Source organism: Oryzias melastigma, linkage group LG13 (assembly GCF_002922805.2).
Source record: "Oryzias melastigma strain HK-1 linkage group LG13, ASM292280v2, whole genome shotgun sequence".
Taxonomy (NCBI): Eukaryota; Metazoa; Chordata; class Actinopteri; order Beloniformes; family Adrianichthyidae; genus Oryzias; species Oryzias melastigma.
In genome coordinates, this window is record NC_050524.1 from 22,378,193 (window position 1) to 22,394,739 (window position 16,547).

A 16,547-nucleotide genomic window follows, 5' to 3' on the forward strand; every position below is an offset into this window, starting at 1 on the left:
GCCGGGATAGGCTCCGGCACCCCCGCGACCCCGAAAGGGACGAAGCGGTCAAAGAAGATGGATGGATGGAATTCCTCTTGCAACATAGATGCATTTTTATTGATGTACACCAAAAAAAGTTGTAATTTCACAATTTAAAAACCAAAACACAGCAGAGAAACACAAAATCACCTTGTCAGCAGGCGGCTGATGGTGAACAGAGAACAAGGCTCCAATGATGATGTCTCCAGGCATGTGTGCGACCACTCGCCTCTCACTGGACTGAGCGGAGCTGGCTTCCTCCGATCCCACCCAAACACTCAAAACCAGCAGCAACCAAAGCAACATCTTGATCCGCTGAGTTGACAAAGAAGAGGATCTCAGATTGGCGCGGCGGAGCCGTCACTAGATGCCACTTGTCCGAAAAGTAGTTTTCCCTCCCATGACAAGAGCTGGCGGCGCATCCAAGGACTTGACAAAAAAACGATTGTGTTTCAGTGCATTCTTTTTTCCCGCCTGGTGTTAGGGTGCAGCAGCTGAGACAGGTGCAGCAGTGCAACCTGAACAATCCAAAAGAAATTCTGGGCTCAGACTCATTGGCTGAATGCAATCCAAGCTCCTCCAATTACAAAGATGAGACGGTCTCCACAGTAACAGGTGACAGAGAGGAGGTTTACATAAACCTGTGGGCACAAAAGACTTTGTTAGAATCCAAAAAAAAGTACATCAGAAAAGTAAAAGGATGAGAGTTTTAAATCTATTATAAAACACAGCTCAGAAAGAGAGTGCAGGAGTCTGTTCCTGAGCTGCACGCTCTTCTATGACGCACAGCAAGCAGCACATTTCGTTGAAGCTCAACACTTGTGCTCTGCTGTGGACTGTTTGTAGTGCATCTATTGATGCTCTGCAACCTTTGGCCCAGATTTTTACACATTTCTTCCTCTTCCAAAGGAATAGTCGTACATCACAATAATGCAGCACCAACAATGCATCCCACCTCAACACAAGGAAAGCTTTATTATCCTGGAACATTGCAAAAAAATATTTTTTTCAAGGTATTAATTCATGTTTTTGTTTCTTCATAATTAAAAAAGAAAAGGGAAAAAAATCCAACCTCATCTGTTTTCCCTGTAAGTCAACTGCATCAAGCTTCTGGGTAGTCTATTGACACAGTTTAATTGTATTACTTTAATGGAAGATTAGGGGAGGGTGTCTTTTAAAAAGAGCCTTTGTGCATTGTTAGTGCGGCAATTTAATTTGTTTGCAAGACTGAACAAGAACTGCCACACAACGTCCACAGGCGAACCTTCGTGTGTGCGCTTTAAATTTAGGTCTTTCTAACAAAGCAGATTATTTCTTTAGCGGTAAAAGAGCATCCCACTCTTGTGCAAAACAAAGGTGAGGATCCAGAAATGAATAAATAAGAGGAAGGCTTTGAAACACTTCAAGGAAATGAAGCAGAGTTAGTGGAGCAAGATGGGGAGCCAGACGTTAGATGGATGTTCTACAACATGCTAAACACAGATTTATGATCAGTTGTTTAGCCCATGGTGTTCACAAGGACAAGCAGGAGGATCTTCTTCTTTTTCTACTGTTTACTGGCGCATGTCCACCCCCTACAGTTGGAAGAGGCTTGGTGTGAAACGTCAAAGTGGTCCAAATCTGGCAAATCTTGCTCCAGACTTTTTCTTTCACAGGTCTATTACAATATATGAAACACTTGGTGTCATATAATTCCAGTCGGGCACAAACCACAATTATTAATTTCTCCGTCATGATCAATTTTCATACATGTAAGGACTGTGAAAATAACCCCCTTGTTTAGTTATTTTATATATGTTTAATCTAAAAACTGTTAAATTGTCTTGCGGGCCTATTACACATGTAGTACCATAAATGGCCAGCAGGTGGAAGTAGAAAAGTCGAGGAAGAATGGCGTCATGATGGAGCAGCGCGGATGAGAGACAAAAGAAGAGTTTTTGAGGAGCGCTGAGAGTTTGATTTTAGAGAAAACCATCTGTATGTTGTTTGCTGATGAGAACCCGCAAATAAAACGCACAAAATGTTCAGTAGTCTGTTGTTCATTTGTGCAAGAAACAGCTGGCATTTCTGTGAATTCAAAGAGAAGTCACCCATACATCACTACCAAATCTGAGTCCCTGATTGGACAAAGTTCAGCCTGGTTTAAAGGGTAACTAAACCCTAAATCAACTTTTTTGGGGCTGTTAACTTCTATAAATAGGGCTTTAAAAATGCTGTCTGTTAGTCATTGCCAAATTTTTGACAATTTAAAATAAACTTGTATAATTCTAAAAATAATGGTCTAAAATCGTCTGTGTGATGCCCCCTAGACGCTGAACTGGGGTACTACAGTAGAATTTTGTGATTGGTCAAACCATGTGTCCCACGTCATTTCCAACACATTTTCAATCCCAAGTCGTCACATATTGACATTTGCTTAAGGACCACCCGGCGTCACTTTTTGGTGTCCCCAGCTCATCGTTGTTTGACGTACTGGCTGTTCACATTAAATCACAGGTCTCCAACCTCCGCGCCGCCAACCAGAACCGGTCCAGTACCCTAACCTGTGTCATTCGTACTTGAGATTGTAACTTTAGATTTGTTGACCAGCAATTGATTTGAAATTGAAAGCCTAATTGACCAGAAATAATATGGTAAAAAATAATGGTAACATCAAAGATGCAAGTCTGTTTAAAAAAAAAAAAAAAAAAGTAGAATGTCATGGCAGGATATTCAAGAAACACCATTGGCTGCATGTGAGATCTGGAGCGATCCCTCCACCCCTGGGGCTCGGAACAGGAAGTACCCACTGGCTCCAAGAAGCTACATTTCCCAAAGACTTCTATAGAGAAATAAACAGCTATTACTCAATCATTGTATTCATCAGAGTAACTTTTCCTGCTATGATACCCTTTTAAACATGTTCCTGATGATTGTCATTTTTCATTGTGTTTTATCTGTAATTATCTGAAGTTATAAACTGGCCGATCAGATTCGTTAATAAAAAACAATCAAAACATTGGAACGACAGATTTTGTGTAGCCTGAAGTGATGTGGAATTCCAACAAGGTCACTCCTAATTGTTGAGCGTGTTTGCCATAGATGATGTCATGATGTCTGGCTCCAACATGGCAACCGCAAAAAAACAGTTGGAGTCAGAAGGAGTCAAACACTGGAAATTATAGGGTCACAAAAAAATCTGATGGAAAATGAGATAAGGAAAGAAAAATCAAAGCCAAATATGCAAAGAGAAAAAAACAGAAGAACAATCACAACATGAAGCAGCGTGGGACAGAGTTCCCCTGCCCGCCGGTAACAGGTGTGTCATTCTGTCAAAGAGGCGACTGACGCACCAATAATGAACACATCGAATGAAACTCCGCTCCAGCCCGTGCAGACACCCTGTCTCAATTAATGATGCAACTGTTTGTCAGACTTAATGAGAATCAGTCCCATCCACACTTTGATAGAGGAGCCATCCTCTCCTAAAAGCATGGCAGTGTGTGGGTGGATTCATGTTTGAATGGCTCTCTGTGCTGCACGCTTTTCTCTGTCGTTTTTCAGAATGAAGCTATGAATAGTCAAAGGTAGATTTTAGATGCACACTTGTGTTCGAACCCCCCCAAACACACTTGAATTATGTGATTTCTCTTTTTTTTTTCCTCAACCAACTGCTAAGACAGTGAAATGTGCAAGTCCAATCTGTTCTGAAAGCTCCTGACCTCGCCCCCCTGCTCTGCCAATAATTACAAACACAAATGTGTGTTGGCCATGCAGAACAAAGCAGAGGGAACTGATCTCTTTCCCAAACGTGGGGCTTCAAAAAAACTGTAACAGATAATGTCCTGGTTTAAAATGTGCAATAATTGAAGTCCTTTCTCAACAGATTCAGCCCCAATAAAAGGCATTAAATTAAAGTGAAAAATGGAAATTGTTTCATGTGGTGATGTTTGCGCTTTGCATCCGTGTCAGATTGGAAGTGGATTTTGAAGCTTCCACTGTGCATGTGTGTGCTGTTTTAATAAAGATAAACTTATAAATGTTTAATGCCCTTTGGGAGGTGTTTTAATGGATGAGAATGAAACCATAGCCTGTATTTGAGAACAAGAGGGCATCAATACAGTAAAAAAAAAAAAACAAATATTGATGCTCAGATACATTTTTTGCTCTTCACTCTTTGAATAGTGGATAGTAGAAGGCTTAAATACTTTTGTTTATTTCTGTAAAAATCTTCATGAGGGAACACATTAGTGCATTGAAAATATCCTTTTGGTGGGAACTGATTCTTTTTAGCTCATTTTGTGTAACGGTACACATTGTGTAACACACAAATCTTACTCTGAAATGTAACACATTTATCTAAAATTTGAGAGATCCAGTCACAAAAAAACAAGTGTCAAATGAAATATATATATAAAAAAAAACATTCAGCGGGTTTAGCATATCAGCTAAATCTAACCCACTGAAAATACTCCGACCACATAATAATGTTTAAATGAATCAACTCAAAGGATTCACTCTTTGACTGATAATGATTCCTAAATTAGAATTTAACACTCTTCTTTTCAGAACAATTTAGTTCTCTGTGCCTTACAGCAAAATATAGAAAAAGAAGTTAAGATATAGGATCTGTCTCTTTTTGATTAAATATTTAAGAGAACAAAAAGAACATTCAAGAGAAAATCAGAGTTGATCAAAAAGTAAATACAGAATAAATTAATAAGTAAAGCTTATTAAATTAGTTTTCAATGTATCAAATATGATTTGACAAAGACTAAGGCTTCAGCCAACTTCCCTCACTACTCAATGCACTAAAATGGGACTTTCATCATTTTTCGGGGTGTCCGAATCTACAATTCCAGAATTTATGCCCTGAAAATTTCCCAGAATTCTTTGGGAACATTAAGTGTGTATCTATATACCATTGACTGTATAAGAAAACAAGCAAAGGCGCCCTTCATAGAAAATTGCTTATTTCTAGCTCCAACCAAATGAAATCAATTGAGTTGCATTTTTTTCCGTGGTACAGATGCCACCATGTTGGAGCCAGACGATGTCATTAAGCGGTGATTGGTCCGAGTTGGTCTGAGTCAATGTTTCTATGGTAACTACTGTCTTCAATCAGAAGGGAGCTTGTTGGAAGTCCTTCCTGAGAGAAGGCTCGATAGAATCTGTCGATCAAACATTTAGGGTGGGGCTAACATGCACCAAATGCTTTTGTTGAGGCACCTGATTGGTCAGTTAACAACTTGTGATAAAGAAAATAAAGTAAAAAAAAGTAGGATCGAGAACATGTTTAAAAAAAAGTATCAGAGCAAGGATGGTTATTCAGACATAAATAATGACTAAGTACTAGCTGTTTATTTTTTAATTGAAGTTGTCTATGATTTTTTTCTTTTTTTGGGTTCTTGAACCAGTGGGTACTTCCTGTAGGAATGCCAGAAGGGAGAGGTCTTGCAGTCCAGTTTTCTTATACAGTCAATGATCTATACTCACTAGTACCAGAGTACATTGCATTCCAACTGTTTGTCACCTGAAATTGTCATAAAACAGTGGATTCATAAATAATCTTGACTTGGAGTTCCTGCCTCTAGGTGAGGATCAGAATATTTTTCTTAATCCCTTAACATCAAAGATATCATAGGCAACACCTGAACAACACATGCTCTGTAATTCTTTGAGCGTTTAAGCGATCAATATAAATCAGCTGATTCTGATCTGGAACAAAGTCAATTTTTATATCAGCTTTGCACCAATATGTAGCACATTATAACGTAAACTGTTGCATAATGGCACAAAGCCACTTTTCTTCAAGTAAGAATCGGATGATTGTGTTAACACTTTACTGCTATAATAAATGTTTTTTATACTGTTGAAGAGACACAATAGTTGAAAGAATGTCCACACGTTCTTACCCCAACTCGTCATAAATGGACACATGGTAGGGACGCTGTCTGAGTCAAATATTGACGCTTTGGGAAAATGTTGACACTCTAGCCAAAGCTAGAATGTCAACAGTCTCTCTTATAGGGTCCAGATGACCCCACACTTATATTGATGTGAATTCACACCCATGACAAAAGTGCACAACGGTGGAAAGGATGTTATGTCTGCAACTGACTTCAGTGAAGAAAAAAAATTATAGAAAAAAAAGTTTAGCACGCTCCCCTGTGGGGTGCAGATGACACCACTTTTAATGTAAACATCCCTAGGATAGCACAAAGGTTAAAGGGTTAATTACCACAGGTTTCCTCGAATTAAGATTAGTAGTAATTGTTGACCATTCGGCTTATCCCTTCAGGGGTTGCACATTTGGTTTGGGGAGATGCACGGGGAAAACCAGACTTACGTTATAGGTTCGCACAGGATGCAAAGTGCACACGGCATGCGCTCTCTCCTATTCACACCAGATGCACATTTTTCTGCAGGCGCTTCTGCTAGAGTATTTTGTATTGTTTTGTTTTTGCCATCATGGGTAAATTAACAACCTAAAAGTATTAGCCCATGTTTCTGCTAAGAAGAACTGCTCTCTTTTGTGTGCATGTTGTGATTGTATGTTTATTTTCATCTCTACAGTCTGTGCAGATACAAAAATATATGATTACATTTGTCAATTGTGGTGTTTTATTATGAAAAACATGTTATATTTTGAAAATAAACCAGATTTTCTCATGTATCTTGATGTAACTTCCTACCAGAATTGATGCGGATCGCTTGTGGCTTGCGCACAAAATAGAAACGATCTGCGTCCAGTGTGAACCAGGCAATAGGCCTCCTCGTTACATAGTTAGGCAGCAGTATGAAGGGATCTGCTGGATAAAGCAAATCACGCCCCCTGGGAAACAAACCCAGGTTTCTCATGTGTCAGTCCCACACGCAACCAAGTGAGCCGTCCAGCCGCTATTAGTACGAAATACACATTTTAAATCAAATCAATCATAATCAGAATTGTAAAGAATATCATTATAATCTAAAAATGTATAATTAAAAATGTAATGCTGCTGATTTTTTAAATGAAAGTGGTGAGGGGGGCGCTTGGGTGCCCATAGTTGATCAGGCCGTAAATCCTTTAGAGACACCCCTGCCTCAATGAGTCTTTAGATACATGCTCAGAAAAAAAGAACTGATCTGAACTTCCAGATCCAGTTCCGCGCAGGTTCTGGGCAGACGTTTGTCATTGTAACGACACCCCCGGGAGGAGCGGGATCCCTGCAATCACTGATAACGAATGCCAATACAGTAACGAGAGGAGGCAACCTGCAGCAAATGCATCAGACAAGATGTGACAGCGACGCATGCAGAACTGCCCCGACAAGCTCTGACCTTAAATCAATTATCCTGCACCGTTCGGACGCCGGTGGGGCTTGCAGCCGCCGGTGTTCCTCTGCCGTCCGTCCCCGGTGTCTCCAGCACACTCATCCTGTCCTAGCGCTCCCTAACGCATCCATTTTAAGTTGAACTAATGAGGGGACCGGTGTGACATTTTTCTCAGCCCCAAATCCCCCCTGACGAACCGCGTCTGGTCAAACTGCTCCTCTTCCAAGGAGAAACGCTGGCGCAGCGCAGCATCCGTCAGCCGCAAACGGGATGAAAGTCCGCCGATTTCAGCGCAACCCGCCTGCTGCGGTTTACTACAACTAAATGGTGCAAAGACATGACAGAGACACCCTCTGAAATGAATGTGGCTTCAGCATGCGGGGATGAGAAGCTGCGCTCAATAAGCTCCCTCCGTCCAACTGGTACCACCGTCTCTCCCATTCATCCCTGCTTCATTTCCACGGGCTGCAGACATCACCACAATATTCAGTGATGAATCTCAGCCAAAATCACTTTCAAAGACAGAAAAGTGAGAAACAAGTGATCAGAATCAGTCCTGACTCTGCGTCAGGACACGGAGAGCATCTCCGCGCTGCGTAAAATATGCGTTTCTCTCCTTACCTTACTGGAATCTGAATGTCTCTGACTCACTTGCTGCCCCCCCTGCTTGATCACAGTGTTTCCACCACAGAGGAAAGAGACCGCCGATAGTCCAATGTCAAACAGCCAGAGGAGCCGATGCTCATCGCTGAGCTGCTTCCTCCGTTTTCCAGTCACGCACACCTGAGCCTCTCTCCAAACACCTCTCTCCTTCATCCCAGCCCTCTGCTCCTCCTCCTCCTCCTCTCATCACATCTCCCTCCTTCTCATCTAGACTCCACTTCTTCTCCATCCTTTTCACCAAAACAGTCTCATTTGCACCGTTTAATACTTCCATTCCTCTGCGTGAAGCTTGATGTTGCTCCTTCAGGCTCTCTTTCTAATATTTCACTCACCTTGATGTCTAAAGTCTGAAGATGTCAGCCTAAAAAGATAAAAGCTGAAATTGTGTTTTGCACTTCCTAATGAATACAGAGTGGGTCTGTCCATATACCTCATCATCAAACACACACTATTTTTGAGGCATTCTTCACTTTTTTCACTTTCTTTAAATGCAACAACTCGTTTTTAATTCCAGTTATCGTCATTTAAGGCTAAACTTCTGCAAAAAAAGAAAACATATAGTAAGTATTTTTCAGAGCTTGAGTTGCTTTTTTTTACATATTTTCACCAGGGGTGCGACTAATGTTTACACAACTGCCCTCAGCAACACACATTCAAGTCACCACAGAAGTCTGTGTAAACGTGTGTTTCAATCCTCCGCGTTATACTCTTGCAATCATGTTTAGTTTTGAAAGATTTAAAGATATTTTCCAGGACCAAACGTGTGGCCATAGAACACCAGGTGAACCTTTGACTAGTCAGGGATTCAGATTTGGTGGTGATGTTTGGATGGTATTGCTTTTAATTTACAAAAGAGCAAGCCATGATCATGGAGGAGAAATGATTAATAATGGTTTGTGCTCAGCTGGAATTATATGACACGTATGCTTTGTCCGAATTCCCTCCCAAATCCCTAACTGCTATATAGTGAGGGACTGTAGCGCCCTGGATTTTAAAGGCAATTCAAACACGATGCTCACTACTTTCCTTTCATTTTTCTAAACTGCGAATATGACGTCACCGATTTCAGAAGTGAAAATCGAATCAATACGAACATTTGACAATGTTTGTTTATGACTCTACTGTGTTCTGATGGCGAAAATGTGGAGGTTTTATTCAGAAATTACATTTAAACATGTTTTTTTTGTTCGACCGCAATGAATTGTGGTCTATTTTCGCTAACCTAGTTAGCATCAATCCACGGTAGTTTTTCGCAGACTTTTGGGACATTTCTAGTGCACTTGAGTTTGGAATTAGTGGGTTCAGACAGCACTAGAAAATGGCGAATGTGCTATATAGAACACTAGTGAGTAGGGGGGATATTCGGACACGGCCCAAGTCTTATGTATACCGAAATAGAGCTGTGAGAGAAACAGCCTGGAACAACATTTGTGAGATTCGCATCACATTTTGCACCAAGCCTCTTCCAACTGTAGGTAGCAGACATAAACAGTAGTAAAGGAATAAGAAGAAGCCCCTCCCTGCTTGTCCAGTGTGAACAGCATTGTCAAACCTGAGTTCAAGAAACCCACGTTTAGAAAGTTTAAGAACACATGTCACATCCCTGGTGTCCGTAGCTTTATACACAGGGGTGGCTTGTATAGGATTTTTTAAAAATAAAAGGCAAACAACCACTAGAGGGCACTGTAGATGTGTATATCCATATTTCCTACAAACAGCAATGCAGAAGAAGAAGAAGCGTCGCTCAGTTTAATGCTGGGCATGGCGGAATTGTTCCAAAGTAACACAGAGGAAAAATGATTCAACCACTTCAGTTATTTAAAACGATAGTTCAGCATGTTGTTTATGCTTTGGTAATCTGAATAATTGTTCATGAGTTGTGTAAATATATACCAATAGATTCCTATGGTTTATTAAGCTAAATGAGCATCAATGTGTTAAAGTAGTTAAACATGCAAATATTCAGTCTATCATTGTTATCTATTCTGTTTTTTTACTTTCCTTTCAAGATGTTCATTCTTGGTCATTCTTGATTTCCTTTTTCTTCATTATGCAATTTTATCCACACCCTACCACTTGAAAAAGGGATACACCAAATCTGTCAATGAAACGCGTCAAATATTTGAAATGAGACCACATAGCAACATTCATTGAAGCACCTGACTCGTTGGTTTATAACTTTAATGACTTGTTCTAGAGAAAAAAAGATAGGATTATCAAGAACATGTTAAAAAAAAAGGGCAGCAGGGCACAGATGGTTCTTCTGACAAATATAATTAACTGTGTCTATGGGATTTTGGCTATTTAGTACTTCCTGTTTGGGATACCAGGTGTGGAAAGTTACTCAGTCCAGTTCTAATATACAATCAATGGTCAGGATGGCCAACACTAACATGAACCGATCAGAATATAAAAGCAGTTCTCCTCTGGTTCTTATAGAGCTCCATGGTATTATTTGATAATATTTTGTCCAGACCAAAAAACTACAGGAGACCAGGTTTGATGCCAGAAACTTAAATGACTGATAAATAAACTCAAGCATGAACAAACTGTTAAAAAAAGGAATTAAAAACTGTGGTTATGGCGATGACATGACAAGAATGGAAACTATAGACACCACTGAAGATGACTAACGTAGATGAGAACAGTTGTGGATGATTAGAAAGTTGAACCTGGTGTGACTGTGATAGACGGAACGCAAAAAACATGAAAAAAACATTTTTACTAGAACCTGAAATGGCACAATCTTTACAAAATTGACTTTAAGGAGCTTTGCTTTTCAGGGAACGTCCTTAAGAGAGAATGAGACGCAGGTTTAACGCAAAGGAAAGCTTCCATTCTTCTGAATGAATATTTTTCTCTTAATCTTGTAGAAAATTGTGGGATAAGTGGTGTACAGGGAGTCATTTAGTGCAACAAAGAGTTGGTGCATACTTTTTGCTTTTCTCTTAGACTTTAAAAATGTATACTCACACGAAACAAACAATTTCTCCAAGTATGCATCTTTATAAAGCAGAATATAATCATTAGTACTTATGGTTCAGTGTCTGGTTTCTTCCAAGAGTAGACTCTTTTTACTTTACTGATCAAAACTACACCAGAGGTGACAGTGTGTGCTGAGATAATGACTCAGAGGAGATCAATAATGTTTGAAGCGTCATAATGTTGTAAGACCAACGGAGCCATTAACCTGTACAACTTCACTCAGAACCCACACAAAAGAGCCACACAGTGTAAATCATCAAAGGTTAAAAAAAAAGAAAAAAAATCCATAGAAATACGATTGAAACCCACTCCCCCATCCAGCAAACTGCCAGCAACAGCAAGCTATTTTAGGAACTGCAACGAAACAGACTTGTTTGTGTTTATCACATTTCTCTTTAAACATTAGCTTGACTAGACGGTGAATCTTTCCCACATGCCGCATCACATTTTAACTTGTTTTTAAAATGAAGATCCAATTGGTAATCCTGACTTTTTGATGCAGTAAAACAAATTTTAATAGAAGTAAGGCTACCTTGGAATAGTCTTGCAAATGTGGTTTAAATTGTCAATGACAGCTGATAAAATAATACACCATGGCTGGTTTGGTTTGCCTTCACAGACAGGACTCAGGCATGAACCAAAGACTGGTTTGTGTTGAACTGTTAGACTACAATTGTACTTTTTTTCCACAATCCAAAATTGACTTGCTGCCTTTGGTTGCCTATAGTCCTCCCAATCTGTATTATGGTTCACAGTCTCACTGTTCTGCAGATTTTTTTTAACAATGTATACATTCTACATACATGTGCACTATGTTCTATGTTCTGATTGGCTGTAGAACATTGTCAACCAATCTGCTCCTTGTCGTTTCTCCTGTACAGAATGTGTTCTGTTTGCCAAATCCTGGACTCATTTTTCTATGAACTTCAAGAGTTCAAACAAGAGAGAAAAGTGTGAAAATGTTCATGTCTGTAAGAGGAAAATGTATAAGAGCTTTCCAGCCTTTAAATATCACAATTTGTACTAACTGGATTTCCCCTGTCGTGGTTTTATTTTAGAAATCCTGCATTAAAGAAGGAAGCAAATCAGTGATGTTCCATGATACCTACTTTTTCCATTTTCTAATTGTGTTTCTTTTCTTTTCAATTTTTTTTCCCCCAGAATCGAGTTATTTTAGGAGTTTTTCCATACTGAGATTGAGGGTGTATGGGCAGGGATACCCAATTTAGCTTAGACTTTTTTGTTTAGCTTATCAATAGGCTATTGTTTATATTTTATCATTGATTATGTTTTTTATGTTTTCTGATCCAACGCGATTTGAAAAAAAGAAATGTAGTTTTAATTGTAAAATGTATTATGAAGGTCCTCTACTATGAGAAAAATGCTGCAAGAACATGTTAAAAACACAAAAAGATTTTGGAGTGGGTTTTTTAACATGTTTTTGCGTTGAGTGATTTGTTGTGTGATTTGCACTCCAGAGCCACCGTAAATGTATTTAATTTCAAGTAACAGACAACTCTGTCCTGTTTAGGGCTCAGAGCCTAACTGTTCCATTCTTGGGACCTTGAAACATTGGGATCAGGCCAAGCAGTCTGTGGCTGAGGATAGAACAAGAGCGATCACAGCAGCCATCCTAACTGCACCTTGAGGTCAAGAGTCTTCTGAGTTTTTATGGTTAGGTGTTGAAGTCAACCAAACCACCTGGAAAAATATGCAGTTCAAATGGCTGCTCATAAAAACAACCTCTCTGGGAAAAACCACCCAATCCCACTAGGATGTGCTGAAACACTACCTCTGCACCTCTGACTAGGTCTCGACATTCCAACTCTTTTCATAAAATTATTTGGCAGACTATTTATCCCATATTTGTAATAAAAAGTGCATTTTTCCATTTAGTTTGCTTCTGTTTTATTGGTTTGTCTCAATTCTTTTGGATTTACACTGAACCACAAAAGAGTTATTTTGTAGGAGAGCCAGGTCCTCTATTCTTAAACAGACTAGGGTTCAATTGTTTGGCCCTCACTGAACTTTAAGTGAACTTTCAAACTTGAACTATGTAAAAAATTAAAAATTCAAACTCTGGAGTTGATTAAATGAGAACTAAACAAGCCAGCATGGTTGCACCCCAACCTGACCCATTCACTGTTACTTTATACTCAGCTGTTAGGAACAGAAAACTTTTGTAAGAATTGGATTTTTTGAGAACCTTTGAACACAGATATACATTAGAGACTTGACCAACATACCTCACATACTCAGTTGGGTTGAAACACAATAGCAAACCTAGAATTCAAAACTCAACTGGGCAAATCATTGTAAACATCTTCCCTGAAACAAGCAGCTTGAGTCGCATACCTTTGCCTGCAGGAGGGATGTTCCTGGAGAAACACAGCATCCTTCATGCATGCATCTCAGCATCAAGCTCGCGATGCTTAATCTACTTTTTCACTATGGCAACAAATGAACCCCCTCTCCTCTCCTCTGCTCTCTCTATTCCTGCCTCGTGGCACGCTCCAATAGAGAGGCTCCGTCCGCCTCACGGGTCACCCACTCTCTCTCGATGAATGGTCTGTCTCTCTGTCTCTATCTCAAATCACACCTACCTCCAAGATACCATCTGGAGATAGAAATTGATAGAGTTAAGCCTGGGAAGAGATCTGTGAGGAGACCAAGATGGATGTACAGGATAGAGGGGGGTTTAAAGCTTAGCTATGACAAGGCTTGGATTAATTTGTCAGCCAAATGCATTTGGGATTAGTAGACCATTAAAAGAGCATAGACATATATAAGAGCACACGTACATGACTGCACATATTCACACACTTCTCCAAATACAAGATGGCTGGACATGGCTCTACTGATGGCCTTACTAACACCAATCTTCTCTCACTTCTCTGAGATTGTTTTGACTAAAAAAGGCTAAATATAAAAGTTACATGGACAAATAGTAATTTCTGCTGTTGAAAATATAAATGATTGAGTTTCATTGGTTTGCTCAGCCCCGTATCACAGCAGTCATTTTGGGAAACCCAATTTAGTCCTGCAAACTAGGTGAAAAGTCTGTGTTTAACTGTGTTTTTGACTTAGAAAGATCAGGAAATCATTTCTCTTTTTCTAAGAATTTTGAAACCACACAACAATGGATGCAGTTTATTTTTCATGATTAATTTGTGACTTTGAGGTTTTTTTTCTTTGCACTTTTCCTGTAAGGTAGTCTCATTGGAAAACCCTGGATTCAGGATTTTATTTAAAAAGGCTAACGTTTTTATGCTGCTTTAGGTTTAATTTTTGTCTTTATTCTTGTAGCCAAAGCATCAAAAAGTAGACACAAATGGTACGTCGTTTTGAGGTTACTCTGCCACTTTCTTCTCTCTGGAATAAGTATTTTTACTATGTATATATATTTCAATAATATGCATTGCAATAGCAATGACAAAATCAAAGGTTTTAAGAATCCTGAGCAATATGAAACCAAACATTGTGCTCTCACTGGTTGGACACATTTGTTGATTCAAAATGATGCAACTTTTGGTAACAGTTTGCTATTTGAATATGCTACAATAAAACACTGATGTATATTTTCTGTTTTCACTCTTTAAGGTTAAGAGAAGGACGAATGCCCATTTCCTGAACACAATGTCTGTTTGTGAGGAGACTCCTTTCTTGCTTGGAAAACAGTGAAAGCTTCTGCTCTGATGACAAACCTCTGAGAGTATTACTGAGGTATTGACTGTGCCAGATTGGTGTATGTTTGTCAGAGTAGGTTATGCGCCTGAAGACACCTCTCTAATCAGAAGGGATGATGCTTGAAAATGCAGAGTCTCAGTGTCAAAAATCCAGCAACGTGTCTATGCATATAAATCAACACGTTAAATTGTTCTTTGTTTATACCACTTTTGAGGCTGGAGGGGTGGATAAAGTGAGTATATGTATTTTTCCTCATGGATTTGCGTTTCTTTTTTTTTTTACTAGCGTTACTGTTATGTAGATAGAATGATCCTTTTTTTACAATCTAAATTTGTTCACTTCATCAGGCTCCACTGAAGTCATATGCACCCACACAGGGGGTTGACCTGTATTGGTATTTGGGTTGTTGGGGTTTGTGCAGAGTCTTAAACAGGAGTAACTGCATCTTAAAGGGAGCACAGGTGTGTCTTGAAGTTCCCTTGAGGCTCACATGGCCACCTTAAGGGACGTCATGAAAATTAAGCACACTATTGTTGTTGGTTTGGTGAGGGTATTGTGAAGTATAAGTAAGGATAATGGAGGTTGTATGCACTTGTGCTGTACAGGGGATGTTGTACAGTAGCCTCTAGTCATTATTACGGTGTGAGTGCTGGCCTCTTACTCACCACACAAACAGTACAAGCACAGAGTGTGCACGTGATATGAAACGTACAACACATCTGCATCTCACCTCCTTCACTTCATCCTTACCATGAATGTTACCAAAATGTGCATGAGCATTCCTGTTGTCGGAGAACCCCGAAATGTCTTTGATCTTGTATTTTGTGAGGGCCATACAACCTTTATTCACCTGTGGAGCATTGTGAGTAAAGTTTAGGTAAAGGACTATGCAACACAAAAATAAAAGCCTTGTATAAATATACTATATAATACATTTAACTTCAAAGGTGACCAATATTTCGAGGCCGTTCAATTGTCACAGGTTATTCCATAGATATATATCATTTGGTCTACCGGAAGAAACTGTTAGTCTGACAGTGGGAGACCTTCAACCAGAGGGAGGAAGGTCAAGCAGGTGATGGACGAGAGGAAGGACCTCTTATTGCAACCTTACTATACTTGTGATACTCAGATTCATCATAGAGAGAAGAGATGAACCTCTTTTTAGCAGCTTTCCTTACCTTAGTGGTGGAGCCAGCATACTGTTCCCAGACCAGTGGTCTCAAGGTCCTTTAGGTTTGCTATTCAGCTGTTTTTTTTATGTATTACCATCAATACTACTAGTGATTATCTAGATGAGACAGGTAATGCCCATAAAAGACTAAAAGAGTAGGGTATTTGAAAAAGTAACATGACTTTGACCCTCAAATATTTGACAACCTGCTACAGATTTTTACTCAGGCGATGGATAAAAGTCCAGTTTGTTTTCCCATGCAGTCCAGAGAAGGCGAGCAGATATGGACATACTTAGAAACCTGAAGGAGACGATAGTTTACCGCTTAACTCCAATAATAAGGAAATTTCTCCTAAAAACTTTTGTTGCACCAGGAAGACATTTTCCTTAAATCTAAGTCAAACTTACACTGCTGTCACCTTTAATCACGGTTGAGTGGGACAGAGTAATACACTTTCACTTTCTTACACTTTCATCATTATGTTGAGTTTGTTGGTCATTTTTTCTGCTTTAATATGGGTAGGGGTGGACCAATAGACAAGCCAACAAAACTCACACTTGTCCTGCCCCATCACCCATTTCTGACACATAGCTGAGGTGGGCGGGGTTGAACCCGGTCAATATGTCTGTCAGAGATTATCCGTCCACAGTTAATGTGTCTATAGGTTAAAGGTTGAGTCGTGGTCCACGTGGTTCTGCCAATGACTCGGTTCCACATTCA

General features: G+C 39.6%; 1 protein-coding gene and 1 long non-coding RNA gene across 2 annotated transcripts in view; both read right to left on the bottom strand.

The window, feature by feature from the left end:
• Nucleotides 1-8,141, bottom strand: part of grm5b (glutamate receptor, metabotropic 5b) — a gene marked incomplete in the record, with an annotated part of 78,912 nt that extends 70,771 nt beyond the window's left edge. Inside the window, 2 exon segments of the mRNA XM_024276568.2 lie at nt 172-662; nt 7,939-8,141. Of these exon segments, the coding sequence (XP_024132336.1) occupies nt 172-327 (156 nt within the window).
• Nucleotides 8,142-14,917: 6,776 nt separating this feature from the next.
• Nucleotides 14,918-15,988, bottom strand: LOC118599563. The gene is made up of 2 exons (XR_004948967.1): nt 15,834-15,988; nt 14,918-15,502 (listed from the first exon to the last, which is right to left on the bottom strand). It is a non-coding gene; the product is annotated as an uncharacterized LOC118599563 (long non-coding RNA).
• Nucleotides 15,989-16,547: the final 559 nt, after the last annotated feature.